Raw genomic sequence first — 13,733 nt, 5'->3', positions numbered from 1 at the left:
CAATAATTGGCTACTAATGGCGCCACATAAAAACTTTCGTCGACTGCAATAAAAAATCTCATTGAGCAATGCTGCACAACTTTTCTGCATAACAAAGAAAAAAGAAAAATCAGAAAAAAATAAAACAAAAGTTAAACAAAGAAAAGTGTTATAAATGGTACGACGAATTGATACCTTGTGATCTGGTTGATTGTTCATATCGAAGCTATGTTACTATGTTATGTTAAATTAACAATATGTTATTAGCAGATAACATTACATAGCATAACAATATGTTATTAACGTATAGAAAAAAACATTAGATATTTGTGTAAATATAATTTTTTTTAAATAAATAAATAAATAAATAATAATATTAAAAATAAAAAATATAAAGTATAAAAATATATATGCCTATATAAAATCTAAAAATTATATATATATATATATATAATATTTATAAAAGTAATACAAAAATAATAATAATAATAAAACATAAATAATAGTAAAAAAATATAAAATAGAAAATAATTTATATATTGAGAATTTATATTTATATACATATATATACGTATATACATATTTATTATTGTTTAATTTTACATTCATATGCAGATTCAAATTCAACTTTGTTCTCATAGTGCATACACCCCTTTTATGGCATTTCCCAGGGTATGAGGCGTAATCAAAGCAATAAGAAAAGTGAGCCAAACAATTAACATTTTCATTTTGTGATTTTCTGCTTAAACTTTGCATCGTTATTTATCGCACTTGTCAGTGCTGTTGTTGTCACTGTTGCTGTTGTTGTTGTTGCTGCTGCTACTCCAGTTGTTAGTGTTGTTGCGGTTGTTGCCATTGCCAGCGAAATTCATTATCCCCAATGGCCAGCGCAACTGTTGGGGGAATGCCAGGTGGGCTACCTGCAGCGAGCATTCGTTGTCATATCAATGCCGGCGCATGTGTTAATGGGCGCGGCTGGAGGCGAATGTGGGGGCGTTGGCTAATGGGCGGAGCATGCCGCCCACTTGCCACGCGCATTATTGCAAACAATTTGCCCTGTTTGTGTAGTGGACAAATGACAGTCAGGCGGGCGGACGGTCTGGTCGGGCTGGGCGGCTGACGGCCAAAAGACAAAGGACAATGCCAGAGCTGCGACTAAAGCCAGCGTTAGCAATCGGAAATGTTACCAAAGTTCTACAGCAGTCACACACACACACACACAGAGAGAGAGAGAGAGAGAGAGAGAGAGAGAGGGAGAGAGCCGCGCCTTGCAGGCATATGTAAAACTCACACACGCACACACACACTCACGCAGCTGTGGAGTCGAGCGCACAATGTGTGTAGTTGGATGCACTCAGTCGTGACTTTGTGGATTTGTGCGAGATCCCGCCCAGCAGCCCGTTTCGCAACTTGACTTTGGCTTTTTAGCCCCGCAGTGTTTGTTTTAATTTAAATAAATGAGCTTAAGCTTGATCCTTTAAGGCCCGGTCCGCTGCTTATTTGCTGGCATTGCTGTTGTCGCTGTGACAGCAGCTCCGCGAGGCTGACGCGCCCACGCTGCCTGCCTGCCTGACTGCCTGCCTGTTAGCCACTGGCGTCCGAGCAAGTGCTCAGCACTTTTAAGTCAAATCACTTTGCCGCTTAGCAGCGTCGGTCATTTACAGTTTACCGTTAGCCTTTAGCAACGCATCTGATCCGCCCTCCTCGGGCCGCCATCAACCATACGGCATAGGCATTTAAGACATTTTCCATTCGCTGGCCGTAGGACCTGGCTCAGCTGTCAGCGAGCAAGCTCCTGCTGACGCTTGTCGCTCAAGTGCATGCTCTCGCCATCCTGTACGCCTTCTTTGTTGTTGTTGCTGTTGTTGCCCAGTTTGCTGTTGTTGTTGTTGCCAGCTGTGCAACTTCAAAAGGTTTTGGCGCTGTGTTAGCTCGCCTTTGCTCTTTTTGTTACCGCCGGCTCAGCTGCCACTTTGCTACAACGCTTGCTCACTCAGATGCTGTCTCACCCACACTGCAGCTCCATCTCGCTCTCACTCACTCTCTCACTCTCTCTCACTCTTATTCTGTATGCCTGTGTCTTTCTCTGGGGCAGCTGTTGGCATACCTTGCAGCTGCAACTGCGCTGATTTGCAGTTTCTACTTTCTACTTTTCATTTGTTTGCCGCACTTTTTCCTTTTAGCCTTTCCTCCTTTTTTTTTTTTTTTTTTTGCCATATTTTCTGTTTACACGGCAAATTTATTTATGTTCGCGCTGTGGCACATTTTTCGGAGCCCATTCTTAAATATTCCCTTTCTTGAGTGCGGATGCAAATTTGTTTTTCCTGACAGCGACAAAAAGCGCCCAAATAGCTATAGAAGCAAACACAATTGTTCAAGTTGATGAGTTGAAATTTCACTTCAAGTTTGAATTCCGCTGGCATTTTCACAACAATTTAGCTCGCTCATAAATTGCATTGCCCCGGACTATGTGCCACAATTAAAAATTAAATGTTCACACACACACACACACATACACACACACAAAACTTTGTGGATGAGCTGCCGGCAACATTTTGTTTTGCTTTATTGCTCAAAAGTAGTTATATGCTTATCCACTTAACTGCTCTATAGACAGCAATGCGAAGCCTTCCCAGAATTAACTATAAATATTTACACGTATACATATAAACTATATATTTATCGAAGTAGCTGGAGCATATTTTTTATCTGTAAGCTTTTAAAAGAAAATCAACTCAATTGCAAAGGGCAATTGGCTTATATACACATACATATATTGCCATACATTGCAAAGAGTCAGGTGAATTTACATTTGCAAAACATGAAATCAGATATTGCAGATTAGATAGAGAGAGTTCAAGAGCTATCGAGTGCATGCTAATACAATAAATTCACAATTTTATTTTAAGGTAGGGTTTGATTGAACTGCAGCAAGAACTCATATTTTTACGTTATATGCAGAGGCGTAGCGAGTTTGTCGATAATGGGGGTGATTCCTATTCAATTGCCAATATGCTAGATTACAGAAATAAATTAATATTAATTATTATTAATTCAATAGATTTGCGACTTCAAAAAACTTGGGGTATTTCAAACCCCGATACCCCAAAGTAGAGGTGGGCACGGGCCGACTTTTTTGCACCCTGCGCGATCCTCCCACGGTCAAAAGTTCAAAATTTTATCCGTACCCGAAAGCAAAAAAAAATTTCATACCCGCACCCAACCCGCCCGAAACACTGACAAAAAATTTAATTCTCAAAAATTACAACAAATTTTTTGTTCTCAAACATAACAACAATTTAATTCTTAAAAATTACAATATTATTTACAGAAATATTACATGTTTTTATATAAAAACAAGTAAGAAGGCTCCAGTCGAGACTGCTCGACTAGGAGATACCCTGAACCCTCTTAGCTGATATTCTAATCATTCTGGACTTCTTTTATGCACACATACACACACATGCATTTATAAGGACGCGCTCTGCTAACTTCGGGTAAAACGGGTTGAGCGGCGTAACCCGCACCCGCCCATACCCACGGGTAACCGCGGGTGCCCAAGGGTACCCGATAAAAGCCCGGCCCGTACCCACCTCTACCCTAAAGTGCGTTACTGGCTTTAATCATTCCCCATGATGAACAAGTGTTATTGAGAGTTAGCTCTGGAATTGAGGGATTTAAATAATATCCTACAACAAATAAAACGAGGAACTGGAAATAAGTGCTCTAAGCTCAAAATTTTCTATTTTTCAAATATTCTAAATTAAAGCGGTTGCACTTAAAAGCTACAATCGGTCGAGTACAATAAATTGTAAGACTCTCCTTATTTTATATGCCTCAGCACAATCAACGATTCTTAATCTGTCGTCATTTACATATTTAATCTCAAAGAACTCCCGTTTAGAGCCCTTGAACTTACTCAAAGATCAAATACAACTTTTGTTCGGCAATAATTTTTCGCACTGGAACTGCTTACTCCACAGACCTTTGAATACACATTGATTCGAATATTGAATGGAATACCAAAGGTATTCAATGATTTGGTTATCCTAATGTGTATCAATAAGCCAAAAGAGTTGAAGGAGAGCTCTGACCTGGAGCCTTCTTAATACCTCGCTTATGTATATGCAAAATTCGATCGATAAATATCGATAAATCGAATTTTTTAGTCTGAACTGGCCTTTTGCAATGACGTCAGCTTGTGGTCAGCTCTTTAAAGGACGCATAGCAAAGCTATTTGTATTGAACGTAAAGCTCTCCAGTGCTTTGTTCAGAAATTCAATTATGCGAATAGGCGAACAATATTATTTAATCAATCGCGGTGTGCTCTGCTGTTACTGTTGCTGTTGCTGGTGCTACTCCTGCTATTCGTGCTACTCCTGCTGTTGCTGGTCGTGGCAGCTGCACTGTCGCAACTCTGTGCAGCCAAAAGGTAATTCAATAAGCAAATCGCATTTCCGTTGCTAGAAAGTTGCCTTCCTTGGCATCGCATCCACTGACGGCATTTCGCGCATTTTAGCCCCGTGGCATCGGCATTGACACCTCGTCAAAAGTTTGCACTTGGCCCGCCCCGCAGCCACCCCCCCGTTCCGTATTTGACTTGAATGCACTTTGGCTTCGGCCTGGCTTGCTAACTGGTTTACTGCAAATTCAGTATTAGCCCAGCGCTCAATTTCACACAGAAATTAAATTACAGATGCAGCAAAGTGCAGCAGCACGCTGGATGCTGGTGCCTGATGGTGTTTGGTAGTGCCTGGTGGTGCTTGGTGGTGCCTGGTGGTGCCGGCTGGTCCCTGGTGGAAGCTGGGCAAATGAGCGTACATCTCGTTAGTTTTTGCGTCTTGAAACTTTTTTAATATTTACATTCATATTTTTCACCTTTGGCTTTGGCTTTGGCTCGCAACGCTCGCAACTCGTGCTCTTATTTTGTTCCAGTTATATTTTATTTTGCAGCTCGTCGTCAGAGCGCACTTTTTCTTTTATTGCTGGGTGGATGGGCGTGCCATGGGCGTGGCACGATGGCCATGCCATAAATTTGTGTTTGTGTTGAAAATTGCATTTGCGTTCACTTTGAGCAGCGGCTAAAGAAGATAGCGGACCACGACTCTGTGCCGGACTGTGGGCCATATTGGCCGCGCCTAAAAGCAGCCAACGTAACATTGTTAAACTGTGCGCCGCACATAATCAAGTTAACAGCGCCACAGCCCCCAACGCGGCCCACTGAGCTCCACAAACAGGAAGCCAAGCAGCCCAGCACTTGATTGCTATTGTTGCAGCTTTGCTGTTGCTGTTGCAGCTTTGCTGTTGCTGTTGCTGTTGGTGTTGCTGCTGCTGCTGCAGAACTTAAACTAAACTCAATTGCAGTTGTTGTTGTTTGGTGAAATAAATTTTTGGTTAGAAATTTTTGATGTTTTGTTTTGGGTGTTTTATGCTGATGCCATTTTATATTGTTTTTGCTATTTTTTCCTATTTGCTTGCAGATGTCAACAGCACTTGGGAATGATGCAGATGCAGTGAAATCAAAGCCCCTTGCGCAATTTGCACAAACAACGCATGCGGCAAATAGCAATAGAAATAGAAATTCAAATGCAAATAGAATTTGTGGCGTTCGCTACAAAAAATACCCATAAAATAACAAAAGCAGCAACAACGGCAACAACGGCAACAACGGCAACAGTGAATCGAGCAACAGCTGCTGCAAATAACAAACGTCAGCTGCAGAGCGCAAAAACAAGCCGCAACAACAACAACAACGACGACGATAACAACAACAGCAGGAGGGACAACAACAACAATAACAAAATGAAGAGCCATTTAGGCCTGCTCTTTGTCATTTTGATAATGGCCGCCAAATGCGCCAATGGAAATCCACAGAATCAGCATCATGGTAAGTAGAGCGTCGAGCAGGGGCAAGCATTCAATTGCCCCCATTGGCCCCAACATCAAATTCTAATTCAATTTAATGCCACGTGCTGTGCACAGAGTTAAACTCACAGCTGGATCCCGATCCGGAGTTTATTGGCTTCATCAACAATGTCACGTATCCGGCTGGTCGTGAGGCCGTTCTGGCCTGCTCCGTGCGCAATCTGGGCAAGAATAAAGTAGGTCAACTATTCCATTCACCTGGCTGACTCAAGTTGCACACCATCTAATTCCTATTGATCGTATTTTCTGCCTTTCTGCTGCGCCCCTCAGGTCGGCTGGCTGCGTGCCTCCGATCAGACGGTCCTGGCCCTGCAAGGACGCGTCGTAACTCACAATGCGCGGATCAGTGTCATGCATCAGGATATGCACACGTAAGTGAAACATCTAAAGTGGGTTAATTGGCATACAAAATAAATTTTATTTTAGCTATTTTAATAATAATTCAGAAATTAATTAAGTTCAGTGTTTATTATTGAGTGAGTGGAAAGTCTTCGAATGGCCATTCCTATAGGCAACATTATTATTAATATTAGTATACATCTATTTTTTTTAATACATTCAAAAAATATAAATAATAAATAAATAAAAAAAAAATATTATATCAATATTAATACTCTTATTAAAATTATTTGTATTATTATTATAATTATTATTATTATTAATATTGCAACTACTTTTTACAATTGATGATGCAGCATAAACCCTTAAATGGAATTAATTCTATAAGCTGTTTAATTACTTTTATTTTAAAATACGTTTTTTATTTTATAGGGAAACCAAGATTCAAGAATTAAGTGCTACAGCAATTTTTCGCCATAAAGCGATAGAATGAACCTTACCAAGTGTGGGCAGAGGTTGAAAAGTTGGTCGATGTGCAGTTCTTGTCCACTGAATAGACTTGGGCCGCTTAAAAAACTTTTAGTTTTGAAGAACTTCGATATACAAGTTAACTATATAAAGACTTGAACTATTATATATTGATTTATATAGGTAGAACTTGAGAATTTAATAACAATATTCTTGCAAAATTTAACTGAAAGTGTGAGAGTAATTTAAACTTTTATTTCTAGAAGGAGAATTTTCATATCTCCATATATGAGTTGTACCCTTAAATAAGTAAGGGTTTTCTTTTCACACTCAAAAGAATATCTAATTTATAATATAAAAGTCAACATCTGTCACCTTAGGTGTTTCATAGATGAGAAAACAGATGGAGGCTGCGAAAGATTTAGTCAATGGGGTAGATAGTCCAACTCTGGAATCCTGAGCTAAATTAGAAACCTCCCATGTGCTTGAGCTTTATCCATTTTGAATAATTTTCCTAGTACTTTCAAGTCAATGAAGCTCTTTCATATTTGACTTTGCCTAAACCCTTCTCGTAGAATAAAGATTAATTATAATATTGAAAGATCAATGTTGATCTATACAAACGATTTATTGACTTACCATTTAATATTTATATATACAATATATTATATTAATTATAATACATATTCTCATATGTTTCTTTGTTATATTCCCATATTGTTATGGCCAATTAGCTGGAAATTGAAGATCAGTAAGCTGAGGGAGTCCGACCGTGGCTGCTACATGTGCCAAATCAACACGAGTCCTATGAAGAAGCAGGTGGGCTGCATCGATGTGCAAGGTATTTGAGAGTTGCTCAATTGAAGTAAATATTTGAATATATATGTAATGTCATGTTGGTTGCTCGCAGTGCCACCGGACATTAGCAACGAGGAGTCCTCGGCCGATCTGGCCGTGCAGGAGGGCGAGGACGCAACGCTCACATGCAAGGCCACGGGCAATCCGCAGCCGCGAGTCATCTGGCGGCGTGAGGACGGCGAAATGATACTAATACGTAAGCCGGGCAGCCGGGAGCTAATGAAAGGTGAGTGCCACAACGTCATGTAGCCCGACAGCTTAAGCTCCATTACAATCTTCACTCACAGTGGAAACCTACAATGGCTCCTCGCTGAGGTTGATTCGCCTGGAGCGCCGTCAGATGGGCGCTTACCTCTGCATCGCCTCCAACGATGTGCCGCCGGCGGTTAGCAAGCGCGTCTCCCTAAGCGTACAGTGTAGGTATCTGCCCCAGTGTCAGTGGGATCAGTGGGATTCATTGTTGCGTCTGTCTGTCATTCCCCAATTCCAGTTGCGCCCATGGTGCGTGCCCCCAGCCAGCTGCTGGGCACGCCGCTCGGCTCCGATGTGCAGCTCGAGTGCCAGGTGGAGGCATCCCCGTCGCCCGTCTCCTACTGGCTGAAGGGCGCGCGCACTTCGAACGGGTTCGCCAGCATCTCGACGTCCAGCCTGGAGTCCGGCTCGCCCGGGCCCGAAATGCTCTTGGATGGGTGAGTGGTTGAGCCGAGGGCCAATATTTTTAGCCCTGCACAAGTCAAACAATCTCATGAATTTGCTATGCAGGCCCAAATATGGCATCACGGAGAAGCGCGATGGCTATCGCGGCGTCATGCTGCTGGTGGTGCGTTCCTTCTCTGCCTCCGATGTGGGCACCTATCACTGCGTCAGCACAAACTCGCTGGGCCGTGCCGAGGGCACGTTACGGCTATACGGTGCGTATGCGTTATCGGCACACACAATTCCCATGCCCCATTCCCATGCGATTTGTCTAACCTTTGACCTTGCGATTGTTTCAGAAATCAAGCTACATCCGGGCGCCTCGGCCAGCAACGATGAGAGCCTCAATTTCATTGGCGGTAAGCTCCACACACTTTTTATCGTACGCTCCACAATTCTCAAGCCAATTACTGACGCCGATTTCCGATTTCTCATTTCCGCCGGCAGGTCTGGACGACGAGGCTCGCAATGTGGCCGCCGTCTTCAAGCAGACGGCGTGGCTGATGCTGCCCCTGCCGCTGCCCCTGCTGCTGCTGCTGCTATGCGCTTGGAGCGCGTGATATCAAAATTGAGCGAGAGCCGGCAATCAAGTATTCCTACAGGTGTTACCCAGCCCTTGAGCCGATATCTCCCATCCCTCCGCAAAGTGTTTCGCTTACGCTCCCGCTCAAGCCCCGCGACCCCGACAATTCCTTATCAGTGTCTGTGTTGTTTGTTGTTTTTGTTAGGGCTTTCAATTTGTTCCCTTTGTTTTGGTTCATTTTTACAATTTCTTTTTAACATTTTTATATACATACATATATATATATACATACATATATGCAACGTACTGCTAAACATATTACAAAAGCGCTGTGGGCCCCAAGCTCCCCCACCTCGCGAATATCATTTAAATACGTATCACGAGAATTGTTGTTCAAAGTCCTTTCCCCTCATAAATAACCGAAACGAAGAAGAAAAACCAAAAAAAAAGAGATGGCAAATGGAAAATAATGCCAAAAAAAAATAAAGTAAACAAATATGTCGCATTGCATATGAAGACACATGAATACTATAAAATAGTGCATAAATGTAATTAATGGAAAATTATTGAATAAATTATCGCAAAACTAAGCCAGATGCGTTCTTCCCTCTTTAATTCGGGGAGCTGCGCGTGCAGCGCTTTCTGCGCCACTGACCGTCTACGTCGACCCACTGGGTGGCCACTGCACAAAGAAGAAGACATACATATAAACTGGATGTGTGAGCAAAAAATAGGTGGACATTGATACACACAGAGACTTCCAAAGGCAACCGACCAGCCTAAGCTCTACGACACGTGGACTCAATGCATTCATGTCAAAGCCTTCATTGCAACGATTATCGAAGGTGACTCGACTCGTTGTAGTCGAGGTGAGTATGAGAGAAATAGCCTAGGGACGAGGGTAGTTTCGTGAGATATTGCATACTGCGCGTTGACGGAATGTTAAAATAATTTATAGAGCCCTCTATAGAGGAATTCAACTGCAATGGCTTTCTCTATATACATATAGTTTAATTTTTTTTCGGCTGTATTATATCATTTAATAATGAATCACCTACATAGTATATGATAAATAATATATATGGTATATATTCTATAATTATATCGTTCCCGTTATATCATTAGCTATTCTCGATCCGCTACGTCTGCCCCACATTCCTATTTGAGATTTGTGATTTATAAACGTATACATATACATATATTTATCATTCCCTGGATATAGTCAAAAATCACATTAAAAATGTTACGGTAAAAATTCCCAAAACTCTACAGCTTCAATATCGGTAAAATGATTTTCGTTCAATCAGACTGGCGGATATCCGGACGAGAAGATGGATGGACAAAAAGACGGAAGAGCAACCGAACGGACGGACGAACAATAAGACGAAATCAGAGCATGTCAAGCAATACAAATAATCAATATACTCTTTTTACTTTGCGAGCGAGTATAAAAGCCAAGCATTAATATATGAATAGATTCGCCATCAAATATTTGTTCATTTTGAAAGCCCTTGAAATATTTTATATTTTATCTATTTTATCTATATGTTTTGTATTAAAAAACTAACTCAATAAAATGGTTTTCCGAAAAAAAGTTCAGCCGTAAAGAACTGAAATCTATCGCAAATATCTATTTTGAGCTAGACAGTTCTCATTATAAACAGGAAATTGAAGTTATTGGAAATGGCTGGGAAAACTGTATCGAACAACAAGTTGGCCAATGAAAGTTTGCTCTGCCAGATGTCATGCGTTTGCTAGGTCGGTTAGCCTTAGAACGGCCCTCGTACAGTGCATTCAATTAATTAGCTTACCCCAGCGATTGCCCAGCAGAGTGGGACAGGCGGCGTGCAGGGTTCGGTAGTCGCACTCAATCTCATGGTTCATATTATGCCAGATCAGGGCCGAGCCCTTGATTGGCTGCACGCCCAGACCCAGAGCGGGAAAGGATGTAATGCCGCCCATCTGCACTTCGTTCAGCTACAAAGGATGAGCAGGACGCCGAAAAGAGGATAAGATAAAAAAGAGTGAGGAAGCAACTGGCGCGCAATATGCTATTTAAGTCCTCTACTTACGTACAGCAAAATGGTAGCAATGCGATTACTCCTGATGTAAGCCTCATAGGCTGCCTGCCAAAAAAGAGTATTTACATACATAAATCCGAGGCATTCAGCAGCGGCTGTCAGTGTGCCCAGCACTGGAGCTCCGACAAGTCGGGCTTGCCTAACAGATTTCTTGGCTAAAACTTGCATTAAAAACTTCAAAGATTTCTCTCAACAAAAAGTGAAAGTTAATCCCTTTGCAAAGCATAAAGGCATAAAAGAATGGGTAATCGCAAGTAAACTTAAACTACTGTAACTAATTGCAGTTAAATTGGAATTATGGTAGAATTTCAGAGTAAGCAATCAGTCATTCAGATATTCGGTTTATCAGTTGGTCAGTCAATTATTCAGTCAATCAATACTGATCAGTCTGAAAGCTGTCAACTACTAAGTTAGTCAATCAATCAGTCACTAAATCATTTGTCAGTCAGAGGGTTATTCAATCTGCGTCGATCAATCAGTTACTCCATTACTAAATTTAATCTATGTATATTGATCAGTTTGTCAATAGCTCAACTACTCAGCCAATCAATCAATTAGTCGGCCTATCAGCAATTAGTGTATCAGTCAAGTAATTTGCCAATGAGTTTGTCAATCAATCATTTAATCTGTCAGTCATAGGTCAGTCAATTACTCAATCACTGAGTCCATTAATATGCAATCATTCGTTCTGTCAATCTATTGATCAAGCTATCAATCAGTCAATCAATCAATTAGTAACTCAATATATGAGACAGTCAATCATGTCGATAATCAACCAGTCAATAAATATCTGGATTACTCACTGAGTTAGTTAGCCAGTCAGGGTGTCAATCAGTCAGTCAAGAAGTTGGAAGTTCTATGATTTGTTCAATCAGCCATTAAATCTATGACTCAATCATCCAGTTAGTTGCCCCATAGGAAAGTGAAGTCATCTGAACCAGGAGTTAAATGTTTAACAACGTATTCTTAGAGCTCAGTCAAGTTTCGTCGCTCAATCAGTCAGTCAGCTACCCAGGCATAACTCTACTACCATATAGAATTTTAGACCCATTCTTAGCACTCACGCTGTCACTGCTAAACCAGCAATCAAAGTGCATGGAGTAGTGACCTCCGATGCCATAGTTGAGCACTGCCAGCTGACCGCTGTTGCTTAGATCGAAGCCGGACATATCCTCCAGGCGCTGGCGCAGAGTTCGTCCGTGGGTGGAGGCATTTAGGTCGAATGCCGCATCCATAGTGACCCGCTTCTCATGCACGACGCCTTGATCAACAAGGGCACGCTTCAGATAGGGTCTGCTCTGCTCGATGATGTACTCCAGCTCATTGTCATGGATGGCATTATGACAGAGCGCCACATATGGATCGATGCTCAGCTGCTCGAGCTTGAGTGGAGCGAGTCGGAGAAAGGGCGAGCCCTCTGCACTATAGCGACAGCGCAGCGAGTCGCTTACGGGCAGCTGCCTCTGACCCCGACAGATCTCAAAGTTCGTGAGATGAAAGTCCACAGAGTGCAGCAAGTTCAAGATGCGCTGCTTGTCCTGAGCGAGCTCAAGCATCTGTAGAAGAACAGCCCGAACGCCCAGCCAATTCTCTGCAAGGAAATCACAAAAACCACCAGAAGTCGAGTTGGATTCATTGTTTATTCATGGCACTAACCCCTGGAAGCATGAATGTCGACAATGTCACGTAATATGGTTTCACTATCGATATTCAGCAGCTCATAGACGCGCTCCGGCGTCCTTTCATAGAGCTCCAGTGCCAGCTCTAACCAATTCTTGGCCTGCTCGTCCTCCCCCTTCTTGAGCAGGTGTTGCGCCAGGGTCAGACAGTCGGGCGTGCTCAGGCTGGCGCTGCAATGGATATAAGAGACGAAGATATCGAACTGAGTCTACTTGGCGATCTACAGACTAGAGACCCACTTGTATTGCTTCGGGCCTAGTAGACCCCGAGCCACATCGCGCTCACTCAGGCCCTGGAGCTGTTGTTGGCGGAGCAAGCCCTGCGTAGCCTTCGCCAGATCTGCCTCAGTGATGATGTCCAGACGATAGTCCGCAATATGTTGTAGATCTGTGGGAGGTATAAAGCCTGGTGTAACTGGCGAATAAGCTTTGGCCGAATTGGTTTACCTGCGCCCGCATCTTGCTTCAGGTAGTTCAATATCTTGCCCGCATCCATGTGCATGCGTCGCACCATGGAAAAAGCGACCAACGGACTCTCGACATAGGCCGTGGGATCAATCTGCGACGCCTCCAGCCTGGCCAGGGCATCCTCTAAGACTCTAGAGAAATATATAGATTTATATTGTATATAGAGCTTGCTAAGATCAACTTCAGTGATTCACTTACAGGCGAGTCGTCCGCGCCTTGCGCTCCAGAGCTGCCACATAGAGTCTCAGATCCTCGAACAGATCGTCCTCGCCCTGCAGCACCCGGACCATGTCGTGAGATGACGTGGCTCCTGCCAGCAGCTGCAGCAGCAGCGCCACTAAAACTAGCTTGAGAGTCAACATCTTGTGCAATCCAATCAAAAACTGAAATGAATAATACAAAGAAGCGAGGCTTTTCACTGCGGAATACCCCTAACAAATCGATTAGCGCCCTTAATTTGCGTAGCGGCAGGTCTGGAAATATGGATGACACTCCAGCTGAATTGGACTCAAAATTAAGTTCGTTTCGCCTTGAAGTGTGGAGAACCTGCCGTCAAGTGGATGTTAAATTTATTTACGTGATCTCAAGTTAAATTAAATACAAAAAGTATTTGAAAATCACTTTCAAATATTTTTTGTGAATTACTGTACTTTTTTTGCAGCTGTTACATTTATTTTATTTTAGTTACTAATATCAATTATTAATCTTATTTATCTT

At 42.3% G+C, this 13,733-nt stretch overlaps 2 protein-coding genes across 2 annotated transcripts in view; one reads left to right on the top strand and one right to left on the bottom strand.

The window, feature by feature from the left end:
* Positions 1–9,340, top strand: part of LOC6573396 (lachesin) — a 48,859-nt gene extending 39,519 nt beyond the window's left edge. The window contains exons 2-11 of the mRNA XM_015166908.3: positions 5,460–5,866; positions 5,962–6,080; positions 6,175–6,275; positions 7,446–7,552; positions 7,622–7,795; positions 7,857–7,985; positions 8,060–8,258; positions 8,332–8,480; positions 8,565–8,624; positions 8,713–9,340. Of these exons, the coding sequence (XP_015022394.1) occupies positions 5,533–5,866; positions 5,962–6,080; positions 6,175–6,275; positions 7,446–7,552; positions 7,622–7,795; positions 7,857–7,985; positions 8,060–8,258; positions 8,332–8,480; positions 8,565–8,624; positions 8,713–8,825 (1,485 nt within the window). The 5' untranslated portion in view covers positions 5,460–5,532 and the 3' untranslated portion in view covers positions 8,826–9,340. The remainder of the gene's footprint in view (positions 1–5,459; positions 5,867–5,961; positions 6,081–6,174; positions 6,276–7,445; positions 7,553–7,621; positions 7,796–7,856; positions 7,986–8,059; positions 8,259–8,331; positions 8,481–8,564; positions 8,625–8,712) is intronic.
* LOC6573397 (prolyl 4-hydroxylase subunit alpha-2) lies at positions 9,315–13,414 on the bottom strand. The gene is made up of 8 exons (XM_001999442.4): positions 13,215–13,414; positions 12,996–13,147; positions 12,789–12,936; positions 12,526–12,719; positions 11,934–12,460; positions 10,861–10,914; positions 10,600–10,765; positions 9,315–9,470 (listed from the first exon to the last, which is right to left on the bottom strand). The coding sequence occupies exons 1-8, from the start codon at positions 13,376–13,378 to the stop codon at positions 9,400–9,402; spliced, it is 1,476 nt and encodes a 491-aa protein (XP_001999478.1). The 5' UTR covers positions 13,379–13,414; the 3' UTR covers positions 9,315–9,399.
* Between the last annotated feature and the right edge of the window lie 319 nt (positions 13,415–13,733).

Source organism: Drosophila mojavensis, unplaced genomic scaffold (assembly GCF_018153725.1).
Source record: "Drosophila mojavensis isolate 15081-1352.22 unplaced genomic scaffold, ASM1815372v1 contig_16, whole genome shotgun sequence".
Taxonomy (NCBI): domain Eukaryota; kingdom Metazoa; phylum Arthropoda; class Insecta; order Diptera; family Drosophilidae; genus Drosophila; species Drosophila mojavensis.
This window is presented reverse-complemented; position numbering and strand designations above follow the sequence as displayed.